Raw genomic sequence first — 16,576 nt, 5'->3', positions numbered from 1 at the left:
AAACGATTCGTTTAAAAAACACCGCATAACTCAACAAATTGAAACTATGTGCATACAATAAGTCTGGCCCACATTTCACAACAAAACGTTAAACATTAACCACTAAGCTGCGTACCATTGCGGCATTATGTCGGCTTTGATTTTCTGCGTAGTCAATCAGTTTGCCAGCAATTAAAATGCACAACGACGAATTTTTATCCGTCAACCAGCCACCTTTGGATCAGCAGTTTACCAAAAAAAGGTTTGAAGGCAAAACTGTTATCGTCACAGGCGGGGCATCTGGTATTGGATTTGCTGCAGTTGAGAGGTTTGTTAATGATGGAGCAAATGTGACGATATTCGACAAGAGCGCCGAGAGCATACAGCTTGCTGTGAAAAACCTAAAAGCAGAATTTGGTGTAAATGTTCGGTATGCTTGTATGGATGTGACCGACAAAACTGATTGTGTTGCCAAAGTTAAAGACGTAGCAAAAGCGTCAAATGAAGGAAACGTTGATGCTCTTGTAAACTGTGCTGCTTACTTTGGATCCAAAGGTAAACAAAATAGTAATACGCACCTACATGTGGCCTAATTAGCTCGTTACGTGTTTTATGGTAATGGCAGGTTTATCCAGCGAAAAGAAGGATTGGATGACAACGTTTGAAGTAAACGTGGTTGGAGTGGCAAACATGGTCCAGGCTACATTTCCTTTAATGAGCGAAGGTCAGTTCAGTTTCTTTTTAAATTTCAATAAAACAACAGAAAACAAAAGAATATTTTTTTCCCTTTACCTTTAATATCAATGCAAAAATTTAGGTGCAGCCATTGTAAATGTATCGAGTATCTCAGCCCATCGCGCTCAGCCGAACCGCTGGACTTACTCAGCCAGCAAGGGTGCCATCTCCACAGTCACGAGGAACATGGCGTTGGATTTGTCCCCGAAAAAGATTCGCGTTAACTCCGTGTCTCCCGGATGGACATGGAGCCCTCAAGTGAGAATAAATTTATCTTGTATTTATGTTTGTGAGACTAAAAGTATATGTATGTGCCAAAAACGCGCACAAAATTACATTTTAACCCACAGCACGTTGTTTTAAAGATGGCCAAAGCATCCCCGGATGGCACTTTGGAAGCTATGTTGCCAGCGGTGAAACAGTTCCAACTCAAACCAGTCGGTTTGACGTCGGAAGTAGCGGCGGTGGTTGTGTTTTTGTGCAGTAGGTAAGTGCTTTTATTTCTTGCAATTTGTGGTGAATAATCTCAAACGAACGTAGAGGGCACAGTTTTAGATGTCTCAATATTACAGTTCTTTTTTCTTGCAGGGACGCGTCGTTCATCACAGGGACCGATCTTCACGTAGACGGAGGATACACCGCTATTGGGCCTGAGCGCCGAGGAGAGGAAACATCCATTGTCCCGGAATAAATTTGCAGACAAAATGAAAAGTTTTTCCAAAAATGTAAAAACGTAGCCTTTTCGTTTCAAAATAATCCGAAAAAATTTAGTAAATTGGGTTTGAGTCAAACATTTACTGCTTGGCGTGAAAATTCTCTTTTCACACTACACTCGAATATTCGCAATTGCTTCAAAATATCGTATGGATTGGGGCATTTTAATAAAATAGTGTAGACTGTTTTTAACAATGCGACAGAAAGGTGTCAAACATAACCTGGGTTCAAATCCCAAGTGCTTCAAAAAACAATTTTTTGGGCAGATATCACGAGTGTATGAAGACGTTCCTGTACCACACCACCATGCGAAATATAGTGGTTACCCTTTGGCGACACCTTGCTGCAGGCAAGATCAGTACGATTATAAACTCCCAAATGTACACTTGAACGCTGCTTTTGAACTTTGCCAAAGATAGCCGACTGCAGATATTTCGGTTACATTTTTAATGCACAGAGGACAACCTGTATACAAAGTCATGCGGACTGTAATCGGTATATATACTCATCCATGTAGAAGAAGACCAGATTTTTAAACGTGAAGCGGGACTATACTACAAATTATTACATATTTCAAAAATCAGAAATTTTTTTGGTGAGGTGATATCTTCTGACACACCGAAATAAAAAAAATCAAGACATTACCAAGAAAGGACATTTATGGGACTTTGAGACGCCAAGGGCGGTTCCAAAGTCTTGGCTCTTTTAGTGGAACGTTGGACTGTTTAGCGGCAAAAATGCGCAAAATATTAGAAAAGAAAGAGGACATATACGTTTAAAGTAAAAAGTCTCGTCCAATTCGTATTTTAGCGTAACTTCGATCTGATTTCGGTGTGATAAAACATTTGGGCAGTTGGGGCAAGAAGTTGAACATTAACCACCATGGGAAGCATGGTGACATTTTTCTGGTTTTCCTTCTGTGTGCGGTTGATCAGTTAGCCAGCAAATAAAATGCACAACGACGAATTTTTATCCGCCAACCAGCCACCTTTGGATCAGCAGTTTACCAAAAAAAGGTTTGAAGGCAAAACTGTTATCGTGACAGGTGGGGCATCTGGTATTGGATTTGCTACAGTTGAGAGGTTTGTTAATGATGGAGCAAATGTGACAATATTCGACAAGAGCGCCGAGAGCATACAAGTTGCTCTAAAAAACCTAAAAGCAGAATATGGTGTAAATGTTCGGTATGCTTGTATGGATGTGACCGACAAAAGTGAGTGCGTTGCCAAAGTCAACGAAGTTGCAAAAGCATCGAAGGAAGGAAAAATTGATGCTTTAGTGAACAGCGCCGTTTACTTCGGCTCCAAAGGTAAATAATTTAAACTTCTACCACAAAGTAGTGGTGAATTGCATTACTATACAAAGATTAGTTACGTTTTTCTCTACAATACACTTCATTTGGTTTTTTACTGATTTTTGTATCTTCATTTTTGAGCGTAATGATAAATTGCCGTGGCAGGGTTATCCAGCGAAAAGAAGGATTGGATGACAACGTTTGAAGTTAACGTGGTTGGAGTGGCAAACATGGTCCAAGCTACATATCCCTTAATGAGCGAAGGTCGGTTGAGTTTCTTGTTTAAAATATCAATCAAATTCCATGTAAAATACAAGATATAAATAAGTAAAACTAATTTTGATATCTGGAGGTCTATTGGCAATTGTATCCCCATATCTGTGAATGCATTACTTCGCAAACCTCTCCATCGTGAAACCGCAAAGTCCGCGGGGTGATTTTAATAATTAACGTGGACATTCAGGTGCAGCCATTGTAAACATATCAAGTACCGCGGCGGTCCGCGCCCAGCCTAATCGTTGGACTTACTCAGCCAGCAAAGGCGCCATCACCACAGTCACGAAGAACATGGCGTTGGATTTGTCTCCGAAACAGATTCGCGTTAACTCCGTGTCTCCCGCCTGGATATGGAGCCCACAAGTGAGAAAAAATTATCTTGTTTTACTTATGACGAATGGCACAATTTCACAACGCAGTTTAAAAGTTTTACATCGAGATATGGGCGTATATAGGACATGTAACAACGTTTATTAATTTCTTTCTGAAATTAACCTTTTTCAACGTCACTTGTTGTGCGTGACACAGGTGGCAACTTCACATCAATAATACAATATATATATCCCCGTGTCAAACGCAGTTTATTGCGTCCAATTTATATGGAATATCCTGAAACCACAAAATAATTTTGCTTATTTAGTCATGAAAAAGTTATTTGAAAGTTATAAATGTATGTATAAAGATGGCCAAAGCATCCCCGGATGGCACTTTGGAAGCGATGTTACCAGCGGTGAAAAAGTTTCAACTCAAGCCGGTTGGTTTGACCTCGGAAGTGGCGGCGGCAGTGGTGTTTTTGTGCAGTAGGTAAGTGCATTCATTTCTTGCCAGGTAATCTCGCACGAACGAAAAGGACCTTGTTTTAGAAGCCCTAAAACCACGGTTCTTTTCTCTTGCAGGGACGCATCGTTCATCACAGGGGCCGATTTGTATTTGGACGGGGGATACACCGCCATTGGACCGGAACGCCGAGGAGAGGAGACAGCAATTGCTCCGGAATAAATTTCCAAGCAAATTACTTCATGTAATTCGAAGAAATAAATCCTAGTAATTAAAATTGAAGCTGTGCACGGCATTTGTAGCTGCAGATGCAGATATTACGTCGTGAAATTGTTCGAAATTCACTTCATTCTCCAAAATGTCTTTCTGTATTTAAGACAAGAAAAGTCTAATACTATGCGTTCTGTGAGCTTATTGCTTCCGAATTAAGTATCCGAAGTTGGCCTCAGTGAAACTTGTTGCAAATAGATCAGTGTGATGAACAAGATTATTTTTCCATCAAACAGGCGAAATCTCCAAATATTCTTTTCAGAAATCTTTTATTTGACGTGTGACGTGGAAACACCAAACGCAAACAAGGACTTTTGTCAACAGCAAATCGAAAGCATATTTTGTGGAACCGCGTATTTTGAACATATAAATACAAATGCTCCACGCAGACGTTGCTAGGTCATTAAAAATTGCCTACAGGATCCAAAAAAACGTCGAAATAATTTCAGAGAACATTATGTCGGAGAAAAGAGTCATGTGATTGTAGGGTGTCACCAGGTAGGTGAGAGGGCAAAGGAGTGCACCCATTGCACGTTCCACGCACGAGTTGGAAACAAAAATGACGCGGTGAAGCCTTTTCTGCAGTTCCATCACGCACGAGTTGGTGTGTAATGTTTTTTACAAGTTTCTGAATGGTAACTACAAGTTACCCCCTCCATTTCTGCGCGAATGCTACAGATTATGTTTTAGTCCTTATTGATGCTGTTATGTCCCACGCAACAAAAGTGAATGCAATATATATTTATTAAGTCACTTGGAAATTAAGGTTTGAAATAAGCTTCACGTTACAATTATGTAGTACATTTACGATGTATCTATTTAAAGAAAAAGATGAAAAGCGTGCGAGCTTATTTTTTGGATTGCTTTTGTGTGTGTGTTACACTAAAATGCTGTGAGCACTGAAAATAGAATGACTACTCACCTGTCCATCGACAAAAGCATTTGCACCGCGATGCAATTCAAGAGCATTAAACCTATAGTGAGGAAAGTTACTGCCGCGGGCGTATCGGGGTGTAAAAAAACACGGAGGAGAAAAACGCTTTATTTGCTCGGTCACCCACGACGCAGAGACGTGGCACCCCCTCATTACAATTCTGATTGTATACCCACCTAGACAGCAACATTATACAGCGGACAGAAAGCAACACCTTACAATGACAACATACGAGTTAATGTACTTCAATGCCAAGGGCAGGGCAGAAATTATACGTCTTATGTTTGCACTGAAAGAGGTGAAATACGAAGACACCCGCATTGGCGATGACTGGGAAAAGCGCAAGGGGGGTAAGTAATTCCACACGTTACTGTTTTTACTTTTCTCTGTTAAACTCATAACTTTGGTCATACTTTTGTTTGCCAATATTAACACTCACGTAAATGACGTGGGAAAAGGTAAAAATTTAAAAATTTGTCGTAGAAATGCCATTCCGGCAAATGCCGGTACTCGTCGTCGACGGTAAACACAAGATCGCCCAGAGCGGAGCCATTGTCAGGTTTGTCGCCAGAGAGTTGGGTTTGGGGGGCGCAACTTCAATAGAACAAGCCAAGGTTGACATGTTCGCAGAAACTTTTGGAGAAATCGTATCCAAAATACCTTTTTTCAAGGAAAACCCGGTAAGATTTATTTATTCTTTTCACAACATTATCATGCCTCACATTTGCACATGTCACAGTGTTTATTCAGTTTTTGCTTTTTGTGCTATACTTTTAAATTAACTATTTCCTTTAATTTTGCGTTTTCTAGGAGGCGCTGATGAAAAAGGCTATTGAAGAACATATCGGTTCCTTGCTGGCCGCTACTGAGAAGCTGTACAAGACGGAAGGGGGAGAATATCTCGCGGGGAATGTAAGATGTGTTATGTATTTGGTATCATATATACCGAAAAACGTAAAAATACAATCAGTTAACATCATTTTCCAAATAAAGATTGGCCTAAAATTCTGTTTACATTACCGGGCGAGTATAACATGTGAGTTTAACAATCAATCACAAAAAGTTGAACTGGTGATTTTGAAACTTTACTATAATCAATTGCCTTGACTTGGTGGAGGGTTAAAACATATTGATAAGTTACACTCAGTAAAATGCATCCATTTCTTGCAGAGTCTAACTTATGCCGATATTCTTCTGGCACATGTTGTGGAGGTGATTGAAACTTTCACTGCAGAGCAGGCAAACTACGTGAAGTCGAATTTTCCAGAACTTCACAAGCTGAGAGAGAAGGTCACTGCTTGTCCTACTGTCGCGACTTGGATCAAAAACAGGCCCAAAACCAACATGTAACGGCCATTGTACACACACAGGTCGTTCTATGCTCGATTTGCACGACCTTTTTCAGTCGCAAAATAAATCACCTGTAAGGTACTTTCCGAGTGTTCCATTCATGTTTGTACAAGTTATGTTTCATGGCGCAAAGTTTTTTTATTGCATGCTAAATCTCTTAGCCTAGCAGGTCAAACTTGTTGCAAGCTATGGCCAACACCAAAGAAAAGAGGAACAGCATGTGAGAAATAGCATAAAAGTTTGATCAGACATGGCAGAATTGAAAAATTGAAAATGAATCAGAGACATTGAATGATCTCTGAATCATTTCTTACGTTTCGGGCCATCACAGCATTCAAGATCATTACATTTTGAGACATGTTACGAATGTCTAGTATTTTTTTTATTAAAGCACTGCGTCTAAATGTGTGGCAGTGCAAAACCAGCAGTGTGCATCATCTGCGGAACAATCAAAGTGACAGAAATCAGCGAACGTTTGTTTAATTAACCCAACATTTACTTTACAAAGACACTAATTAACTAAAAACATTAAGTTATAACACGAACGGAAATATGGCCTACACTTTTTAAGATTTCTATTGGGAAACTTCAGCAACATATGATATTAAGAAGTCTTCAAAAGCTTTTAGTCAGTTTCATGTGATAGGCTAATAGAATAGTATACTTATATATGTAAACTACTTTGGTTTTCTATTTGCATATACAATCTACGTGATTCGTAAATAACAGTTACATCAAAAAGCGCTGCCATATTCATCCTTATCACAGAACAGGTTTTGTTTCTCGCTGTTCGTAGCCTGAGGCGTTATTACGTAGAGAAATGCTCGTGCAAGCCGACTACACAGCTTTACTGTTCGAAATGACTTCGCCGGTTAAAATGCGAGGCTTGATGCTGTTTGTAACGGCGTTAACTGTAATGTACACAGCTCATGTAACGCTCAACACCCTGTACCAGTTTCAAATGGGATGCCAGGAGTTGTCTTCAGTTCAATCAATAAAAAAGAGCCAGTTTGACGGACAAGACGATACAAAACCGGACGTAAATGTTGTTCAGAGAAGTCAGTTCAGAGCCACAGAATCTTTGGCAAGTTTAAATCGAACCGATTATTTTGGGTGCTTGGATTTTGACAAAATTCCCAAGACGACACAAGCAATTAAAGAGAACACGAAGGGGAATCGTGGAATTTCTTTTATTAAGGTGCGGATCAACGGAATTGTCACCTTTGCGGTCTTCAAAGAGGCTAATAAGTAAGTTGGTGGAATGTTCATACATTGCACTCATGCATATACGTGTTTATGGTTCAAGTAGCAAATGATTACAATTGGTTTCATGAGTTGTAACGCCGAATCCTTGCTAATGTAGAAGATGATTTAATGATTTAACTCTTCATTGCAGGTTTATATGTAATACATGGACAGGTCCAGCAACATCTTAGTACCATATGTATTTTTGCTGGTTCAACATGAAATTTAATGTAACAAATATTAAAGTGACAGTAGTATTCTGGCCATGCTGCACATGACAGCTTCTGAACTAATCTGCACATACTATTCAGGTACCCATTGACGCCAGCAAACACGTACAAGTACAACACAGCGAAAAGGGAAATCGAATTTCTTAACAAACTGAAAGGTTTGAGTGGAGTTCCACATATTTATGGATCATGTGTCAACGAAAGCACAGTCAGGTGATGACAATTTATCAAGCTATGCCGGATATACAACACCGTTCTCTTTTTATTAAATGACACTAGTGCTGGAAAAATATTAATCTGCAAACACCAGCTATAATAAACAAGGTTCACAGGCTTCGCAGCCAAGGTGAACCTTATGATCAGAATATTAGAGCTGTGATTGCCAAATATAAAGGGCCTGCGCAGTGGGGCGATCCCGCCTTGCTATGCGTAAGCATGGCATTACTTCTGCGGTGTTATAATAAACAATAGTGCTTGTTGAAAAGCTTGCTCGGGAGTTCAAGATCCATTGTGAAGTGCACTGTTTTAATAGTGGGGCTCGACTTCATTCTTCCACGGTTACTGTTATCCATTTGTGTCACTGCTACATTGTGTTTTTGTACAGGTATATTGTCGAGAGGATAAACGGGTTTACAATATGCAACGACAATGGAACTACAGTAAACTGTTCCAAGTCTCAGTTCATTTTGAGCGAAATAGCCAAAGACGAAGACCCCGGATTGGCTGCATTAAAATTAGCCTTGAGTACAGCCGAACTGTTCCGATTATTGGGTAAAGTTGTGTTGCTTGTAGTTTGTGTTTTACTCTACTTAATCACGTTCCAAATTTGCAGAGGAACGACACTTGTTTTTTGAGGACATATCTGGCGTCAATTTGATGGTGACCAAGTCTTGGAAGTTATACTTGGCTGACGCAGATTCCTTGGTGTTTTATAATGATTCGAGGTAAATATGGTATCTATTTGAATATAAGACAGAAACTGAGGATGACAACAGGCGATATTAATATTAATATATCATGCACTGGCGCTGATTGTCCTTTACTCCTTTTGGAGCCTCAGGAATATAAGACAGGTATACAAAAGTATTCATTAATATGCAAACAAAAATATATTCTAGCAGAACATTGTTTTAGCAAGCGATTAGGGTAACACAGTACAAATGCAGTGTGGTAATAATTTCTAACAATGAAGCACGAACAGATCAGCACAAAAATGGTGATTTGTTTCTCAGAATGTTTTCCAAACTGTCGTGTACGACTGATGAGCACTGTCCTGGTCCAACAGGAAACTTGTGGATCTCCAAATCGCTGAATGCCCGAATTTACACAAATTGTCGGGAACTTCATGGAATTTGCCACATGAAGAGATGCAGGGGGTTCGATACTATGTTGCATGCTTGCGGTATGGCAAATTGGTACATCTGCGATCTATCGAGGTAGGCACATGCAGTATATTCTGAAGCTTTACAACGGCAATAACGGGTTGAAATATTTTATGTGGGTAGGCTTACGAAACTGCTAGATGGAAATTACATGAAGTCAAGTAATTGCTAACGAAAGATAAACATTGTAATAAACAAGGGCACCTTTTACAAAATTTTAGACTTGATAAACTAAACTTAAATAGCACACTGCTGTTTGAAGTAAATGTATTGGGGGCAAAGTTTCTAGTTTGAAATTTTGGGTAATTGTGGTTAAATAGAGACAGTAGCACTTTCCCATTTCATGAGTAAAATATTAAAAACAACTTTTACAATGTGACAATCACCATACTTTCTATTAGGTTTCTAACTGAGTTGCCGGACGTTCAACAAGAATTTGAGAAAATGTGCACATGTATGATACAACCACTACCGCAACACAGATGCTCGTTTCTCGAAGCTTCTAAGCATTTCAAAACTTTGCTGGATACGTACTTAAAAGCCAAAGAGGACGGGCAGCACTGATATGACAACGTCAAGTGCATAAATTTGTGGTTCTGCAGTGGCGTTTATGAAGTTTGAAACAATTTTGCCTGTGGCCGATATCCAAAAACGGAACCAAAACTGCAAATGATTTGCTTTGCTGGACTTACGAAATGTGAAGATTCGGCAAAACTTTCCGTCACTACGTGTGGTGTTTGTTTCTCGCTGAAACTGTTTGCTGGCCTAATCGATATCAGTCGGACTTTGAGTTTGCACAATCACATTTGTTTGAGACGCGGTGGAGGACGCGCACGAACAAAAGGTGCCGACGCGTCTCGCATCGTTACGAGACGGGATTCGCATCATCGGGCGCTCTGTTTGGGACCCGTCATACCCTTTCACGCGACATTGCTCGTGGAAAAAAAAGACTGTTACTTGTTTAAGCTGACGTGTCTACTGTACATTGGGAAACCTAATGAAACAAGGTTTCTTGCTGTTTTAGCAATTTAACACGTAACAGACACATTTTTAAAGTTTGACCAATGAAATGTTTGAAAATAAAAATATTAGTTTCGGGAACTCTTACAAAAAAAGCACAAAATAAATTTCCTCTCAAACGATTTTTCCGATTGTAAAAGGCGTGGCCACAGGAAAAGAAAGTTCCACACGGAATTACGTTGTGTCATGCGATGTGGACACTCTATATCCCAACGGAAAACTACACCAATATGAATGACTCGGCATCTTTGACTCGTGACGGTAAAAAGTGTTTTGTCATCCTCCAAGGCACATATATATCCCGCACAGGTAACGCTGCGCCGCAGAACCGCGCACGCACATTTGTAGCAACCTTCGAATCGTCGTAGTCAGTTAACTATCAAGAAGTGAAAATGGTCAAGTACGAATTGCAATACTTTCCCGTCATGGGACGGGCTGAGGTCATGCGTCTAATGTTCGCTGAGGCTGGTGTAGAGTATGAAGACAGGCGTATCACCTCAGATAAGTGGGCGCACCACAAGGCCGGTGAGTAAGACAAGTATATATGTTTCAGCACAATTCGGGCGAGCATTTGGTTGCGCTTTTCATACAACGATTTCTAACCGTCAACAAGAGTTTCTATTTTACTGAATTTGTGAATTTTGACTACTTTCCACGTTTTCTAAACAATAAAAGAAGCTTCTATGTTTGAAAAATTAATAATTTCTTGTTAAATTGACTGCTATATTTTGAACAAAAACTGTTGATGAAACTGTGATATTTAACTTTTCTTTCAGAAACACCTTTCGGTCAAATGCCGGTGCTTGTTATTGACGGCAAGCAGAAAATCGCGCAGAGCGGTGCCATTGTCAGGTTCCTCTCCAGGGAGCTGAACTTGTGCGGTAAAACCAGTATGCAACAGGCATACGTTGATATGCTGGCAGAAACATACGGCGACATTGCCAGCAAATTGCCTATTATGGAGAAGGACGAGACGAAGAAGGTAAGAATAAATATAAAGACACGCCTTGGACCCATTTAGAGACCATTGTATAATTGTTTACATTACCCCGGTGGCTTTTAGGCCGAGAAAATGAAAGACGCAATCAAAAATACCATTTCTCCACTTTTGACAACCATCGAGACCAAATACGGACAGAAAGGTGGAGACTTCCTCGTCGGCGAGGTGTGTATTGTTTGTTCATAGCTTGATAAACAACGCGACGACCAGTTGTCCAACTGTTTGTGTGCTGGGTACACTATGGTTTAAACCACATGTAATTTTATTTGTAGAGTATCACCTACGCCGACATTGGGATGATGCAAATCGCAAATGTTGTCGACTCCATGGGAGATTGCTACGTCAAGAAAAACTGCCCCAAACTGAGTGCATTGCGCGACAGAATCGCTGCCCGTAAAGGAATTGCTGCTTGGATCAACAAGCGCCCCAAGACGGCGATGTAAACGCAAAAGTTGTACTGTTGAGCTTTTGTGATTCAACTTATTTTACAGAGTAATACAAAAGAAAATCAATAAAAAATAATCGTGTTTTATTACAATTTGTTTTTTCTCACAATTTATATAAGTTTGAAACGAGGATAGTTGACATCAGAGAAATAGTGAAGAAATAAGAAATACATGACAAAAATCGTACAAAAATACAACCTTTTGGACATAACTAAAGGTTTTGAAAATCTCCAATACAAACAAAATAGCCAATACAATAGTCGAGAATTTCATGCTACAGACAACCTTTTGGATTGTAGGGAAATTTGTGACTAATACATGAAAACTTCCAGTACTAAAGGACAGGGCGGTTCACGGCACACATAACTACATAGTCATTACGGATACACCATAGCGTTTCATTACGTCTGTTTGAGATTAGAATTGTGATTCAGGGCTGAATGCCGAAAAAGCACAACATTAGCATTTCAATTCCAAAATAAGTTTATACATAACATTTCAAAACTTTTTCCTAAATTAATTTTAATTTCTGAAACTTTGGCAGGACACGTTTTTTTATCTGAAGTTTTTTTGAAAAACTAATATTGTCAGTGAAGTTATAATTAATTTTTTGGGGCTTGGTATTTGCAATTTCACAAATACGCCAACGTGACAGGAACCTGCCAACACCCAATATCATCTTTCCATTGTTACATTTAACATAGTGTTAAAAGGAGTGCCAGTTTCTGGAAATGGGAGAAGCAAGATTTTTTTTCAAAACGACACCAAACATTACGTAACTGTATTTCGGGGTTAGTAGAGAGATGTAATGACGCAATTTAAAGAGCTTGTGACCATACGTCATGACGTACACAAAGGCAAATGAAAATCAGCTGGTTAAAAGTTGGATGAGTTAAAAGCAGGCCTCCATTAAAATTAAACTCTCAGTTATTTTTTTATTTTTTTCTCGTTTGACATAAATTCTGTAACAACATACTACATGCGTATAATTTGAAACAAAATTTTACCTTATGCAGCAATGTTTATAGGAGGAAGATGTTTAATTGTATATTGTTCAACATCTCATCCATAATTTAACGCTTGAATACACATAACACATCCATTGGAGCGTAGAGTAAGTCAGTAAGGTTCCCGTTGTTGTTATAAAGTTGCAAAACAAATACAGAAACAGAACATATTTTCCTGTTGTTGTTTGTGTTACTCACTCGCTGACGATATTGTAAGTATATTATGCTACCTTTTGTTGAGGATGTCATTTAATGTAAGTGACATTGACATCACCAAATCCGGTTGGCTCTCCAAGCAGTGTAAATACTCAAAAAAGTGGAAAAAGACGTGGTTTACATTACGTGCATCCCAGCTTATGTATGGAGATAGTGAACAGGTAATAGATATGGTTCATTGAGTTCAAGTGAAGAAGTATTAAAATTTCGTTTTTACAATGTTTCAATCATAAAGGCATTTGACAGGCCAAGAAATACACAACATAAAACTGTTTTTGTAGAATTGTGAAAGCATGTTTGGTGTTTCTTGTTGAATTTAAAGTCATAACTGTACTTTCTTGTCGATAAAGGGGCCATTCAAGATCATACCACTCCATGGCACAGTTATTGAAGAAAGTAATGTCAAAGGGATGAAATATGTTTTCCGACTCAAACCACCCAAGAGCAACAGAGATTATCTTATCCAAGCAACAGACCCAACTGAAGAACAAGTATGGATGCAAGCAATTTGTTTTGCAAAAGTTGGTGCATCTGACAATGACAATTCGAGTCTTTGCATTGTTCAGTGAAGATTATTTTCATTTTTTATTTTACAGTTTTTACTTCTTTTTACACTTATGGGCAAGTGCTCTTCAAACAAACCATTTGTGCCTTTTCTTATGCTTATGCACAATTTTATTTCTGTACATATAATTGTCTTACATTGTGTTAGGAATGTGTTTATTTAAATGTGAGGTGTTGAGATGTATGCTCAATGTTAAAACTGTTCTTTTGTTTGAATTTTAACTTAGGAGCTCACAGCAAAACATGATTACCAAATTGGTAAAATGATGGACCCCACATTTAAGGGACAAAGATACGCAAAGAAACATTATTTTTGATCCCTCATTATTCATGCATTCCAATTAACAAAAACAAACATGTCATTTTGAAAGTAAACTTACAGTGTATTTGTCATAGGCTAAATTACTTCTGGCTTGCATGCTCGTAGAAGGTCTTTGAAACATGAACACTGTGCCTGTATTGTATCATCTTCAAACATGATATAGATATAATTAACTTTATAAATGGCAGCAACGTTATGTGTACCATTGTGTTTTGCAACACAGTTTGGCTACTGCCTATTGACATTTATTGGTTGGCTTCTGTTCAGTCAGAAAACCAATGCATCATGCTCTTTCCAGGAAACATTTTTGTGTAACTCAGTGGTGCTGGTTGCATTGTTTCTTGTGGCTGTTAAAAATTTCTAATATATTTTCTGATACAAGTTTATATTGTGAGAAATGCAACTACAGTATACAATGCATTATATGATTTTCCTGTAAATGTTTGTCTACACTCAACCATGTTTAATGGCTGGTAGTTTTGTTGGTTATTTATTAACAATGCTAACCTTGATTACAAGTATTTTATGCAAAAAAAGAAATCTTTTTTCTGTTTCTTGTGAGTCACTGCACCATTTTAAATCCCAGATGACAATCATAATTGTCAAACCATGTGTGTAAGTGTTTAACTAGTTGCTTGGTGTGGGTAAATGCGTGACAGAATCCTTGCTAATAGCCAATGCGTTAATTTTCATATTAATTGTGCAACGTTTTGGGCATGCAGTTTACTGTATGTTCCCATATGCGGTGAAGTCAAGCTAATGGGAGTTATCACGTTGTCACATTTTTGCGTCCATGGTTTTTGCAGTCGTTTGCAAGTCACGCTGCAGCTGGCTACCAGTTGAATGTCGTTCTGTTATGGATGATATTCAACGCTAAGCGTAAGGTAGGCGCTAACCGTTGGCTGTCTCCTTTAAACTCTTTAAGATTCTGTAATAAATTAGCATACTTTTCCGTAAAACATAGATCTCGACCCCCACAGGTGCGTCGTTTAATATTGTGTGGGCGCAGTAAGCTTCAATTAATTTCACTTTGGACACTTTTATCGAAATTTTGGGGAATAGCACCATATTTTTTTGCTGTAGAAATGAAGATTAATTGTGGTCGAGCATTACAACGTATCCTTTCTGCGAGTTGTTTTTTAAGATTTAAGTAACATGAATTATGTTTCTACCGTATTCTCAGCCCCTACTCTACTTCTAACAATGGCACTTTTAGTTTTGTCTTCAATGAGATAACCATACTTTTCCCTTAGTTCTTGCGTTAACCTAGTCGTCGATGTAGCAACACGCATGTTTCCCTACTTAATTCTTCACACATTTGGAACACAGACGGACCGAAGGCTGCAGACGATGTTAGGCTTTCCGACAGAACTCGCACAGTCTTCTTGCATCCGGCTCGACGACAGGCCTTTTTTTTCATGTAACTTGTTAAATACCCGTTCGCACTTTACTCGGTCAGTTCGTTATCATTCTCTGTCATTTTACTTTGCCACCCAACTAGCCTCGGCCACTTAACTAAACTGGCACGCGGTAGAAGTTACTCGCTTAGTCACTAATGCGGTTGGAAAGTCACTAAATGCGCTTACGATTGCAAACGTATCTTTCAATTAAATAAATAAGTCTGTTCTCGGAGTCGAATTTAGTATTAACAACAAGAATACGCGAGCAGTTCTGTCAGAAAGCCTAACATCGTCTGCAGCCTTTGGTCCGTCTGTGCTCCAAATGTGTGAAGAATTAAGTAGGGAAACATGCGTGTTGCTACATCGCTTTATCGTGTGGCTAAGGAGCTGTATTTAAACTTTCGAATCTTGACTCAATTTCTTTTTGTTTTGCATTAATTTGTTTACATTTTTCGCTGGAAAATTTATTTGTATGTTCTCGTAGGTTACATCTTAGAGCTTCCCGGTCTAACTGCCCCATTGTCATTAAAACGAAGCAACTCTGCAACCCATGTTTTACCTACATTACAATACGTTTTGTCTTCGCGAAGGCTGGGAAGTATTGAATTTCCAAAATCCTTTTACCCACTCCATTTTATCAACAAAATTTTCTGGTTTAACTATGCTGTGTTCGGAGCAGACGACACACTTTCCCAGTAGATTTTACTAAAACAAACTCGTCCCGTGGACCAATCGTTTTTTTGGGTACGAGTGAAGGCTTTTTGAACCTGGGTTTTGGATAGTGATGCACCGAAACAGCATTTTTTTTATTCGGCCGAATTTATTCGGCAACTTTTGCCGAATATTCGGTTTCGGCCGAATAAAAAAAATGAACTGAAAACTAATTTTGGTATCCATCTCTTTAAAATCGCAATAAATGTAAACAAAACATATGCTGGAATGCCGAATATTGCGCAAAATTCGTATGCGAATATTAGAATTTTGCAAAAATATTCGGCCGAAACCGAATAATTATAAAACCCTTGGTTTCGGCCGAATAAATTCGGCAAACCGAACTTTCGGTGCATCCCTAGTTTTGGACTGTATATGTCGAACAATCCAATGTCCTGCATTTTAACTTTTACTGGCACGCTTGTTGTTGTGCGGTATCAAACTTTCTTCCTTATCTAGGTTGTTATCAAACACGCAGTTAAAATCTTCCCCCACTATATATAATGTTATCATTTTCATACTAGTTGTAGTGCCGTATGACGCCACTATTTTGCTCTCCATTTTAACTCCCATATTTTAAAGCTTGATGGGAAGGAATGTGTTTTTTCCGACTAAATTATATCAATCCTTTTTTTTTGCGCGAAAAATATAACACACTAATCCTTTTCCTGTTTTTTTTTAATCTAGCGACGTTGTAGGTTATA

The 16,576-nt window shown here is 38.8% G+C and overlaps 6 protein-coding genes across 6 annotated transcripts; all 6 read left to right on the top strand.

Moving 5' to 3' along the window:
• The first annotated feature begins 176 nt into the window (after positions 1-176).
• On the top strand, positions 177-1,405 carry LOC145898206 (3-oxoacyl-[acyl-carrier-protein] reductase FabG-like). The gene is made up of 5 exons (XM_082986636.1): positions 177-534; positions 605-703; positions 797-972; positions 1,080-1,201; positions 1,303-1,405. The coding sequence occupies exons 1-5, from the start codon at positions 177-179 to the stop codon at positions 1,403-1,405; spliced, it is 858 nt and encodes a 285-aa protein (XP_082842762.1).
• A 974-nt stretch (positions 1,406-2,379) lies between these two features.
• On the top strand, positions 2,380-3,997 carry LOC145898205 (3-oxoacyl-[acyl-carrier-protein] reductase FabG-like). The gene is made up of 5 exons (XM_082986635.1): positions 2,380-2,737; positions 2,888-2,986; positions 3,186-3,361; positions 3,681-3,802; positions 3,895-3,997. Exons 1-5 carry the CDS (start codon positions 2,380-2,382, stop codon positions 3,995-3,997), a joined length of 858 nt encoding a protein of 285 aa, XP_082842761.1.
• Positions 3,998-5,112: 1,115 nt separating this feature from the next.
• On the top strand, positions 5,113-6,410 carry LOC145899190 (hematopoietic prostaglandin D synthase-like). The gene is made up of 4 exons (XM_082987918.1): positions 5,113-5,329; positions 5,463-5,659; positions 5,790-5,891; positions 6,150-6,410. Exons 1-4 carry the CDS (start codon positions 5,200-5,202, stop codon positions 6,327-6,329), a joined length of 609 nt encoding a protein of 202 aa, XP_082844044.1. The 5' UTR covers positions 5,113-5,199; the 3' UTR covers positions 6,330-6,410.
• Positions 6,411-7,188: 778 nt separating this feature from the next.
• Positions 7,189-10,279, top strand: LOC145899041 (uncharacterized). Its single transcript, XM_082987750.1, has 6 exons — positions 7,189-7,577; positions 7,886-8,017; positions 8,409-8,575; positions 8,637-8,748; positions 9,037-9,240; positions 9,588-10,279. The coding sequence occupies exons 1-6, from the start codon at positions 7,189-7,191 to the stop codon at positions 9,748-9,750; spliced, it is 1,167 nt and encodes a 388-aa protein (XP_082843876.1). The 3' UTR covers positions 9,751-10,279.
• A 247-nt stretch (positions 10,280-10,526) lies between these two features.
• LOC145898926 (hematopoietic prostaglandin D synthase-like) lies at positions 10,527-11,727 on the top strand. Its single transcript, XM_082987598.1, has 4 exons — positions 10,527-10,731; positions 10,983-11,188; positions 11,270-11,371; positions 11,479-11,727. Exons 1-4 carry the CDS (start codon positions 10,599-10,601, stop codon positions 11,647-11,649), a joined length of 612 nt encoding a protein of 203 aa, XP_082843724.1. The 5' UTR covers positions 10,527-10,598; the 3' UTR covers positions 11,650-11,727.
• A 1,040-nt stretch (positions 11,728-12,767) lies between these two features.
• LOC145898884 (rho GTPase-activating protein 22-like) lies at positions 12,768-14,142 on the top strand. Its single transcript, XM_082987529.1, has 2 exons — positions 12,768-13,036; positions 13,226-14,142. Exons 1-2 carry the CDS (start codon positions 12,902-12,904, stop codon positions 13,442-13,444), a joined length of 354 nt encoding a protein of 117 aa, XP_082843655.1. The 5' UTR covers positions 12,768-12,901; the 3' UTR covers positions 13,445-14,142.
• The last annotated feature ends 2,434 nt before the right edge of the window (positions 14,143-16,576 follow it).

This window comes from Ascidia mentula, chromosome 4 (assembly GCF_947561715.1).
Source record: "Ascidia mentula chromosome 4, kaAscMent1.1, whole genome shotgun sequence".
In the NCBI taxonomy this organism is placed as follows: domain Eukaryota; kingdom Metazoa; phylum Chordata; class Ascidiacea; order Phlebobranchia; family Ascidiidae; genus Ascidia; species Ascidia mentula.
The sequence above is the reverse complement of the archived record's forward strand: the minus strand, read 5'-3'. Positions and strand labels throughout refer to the sequence as shown.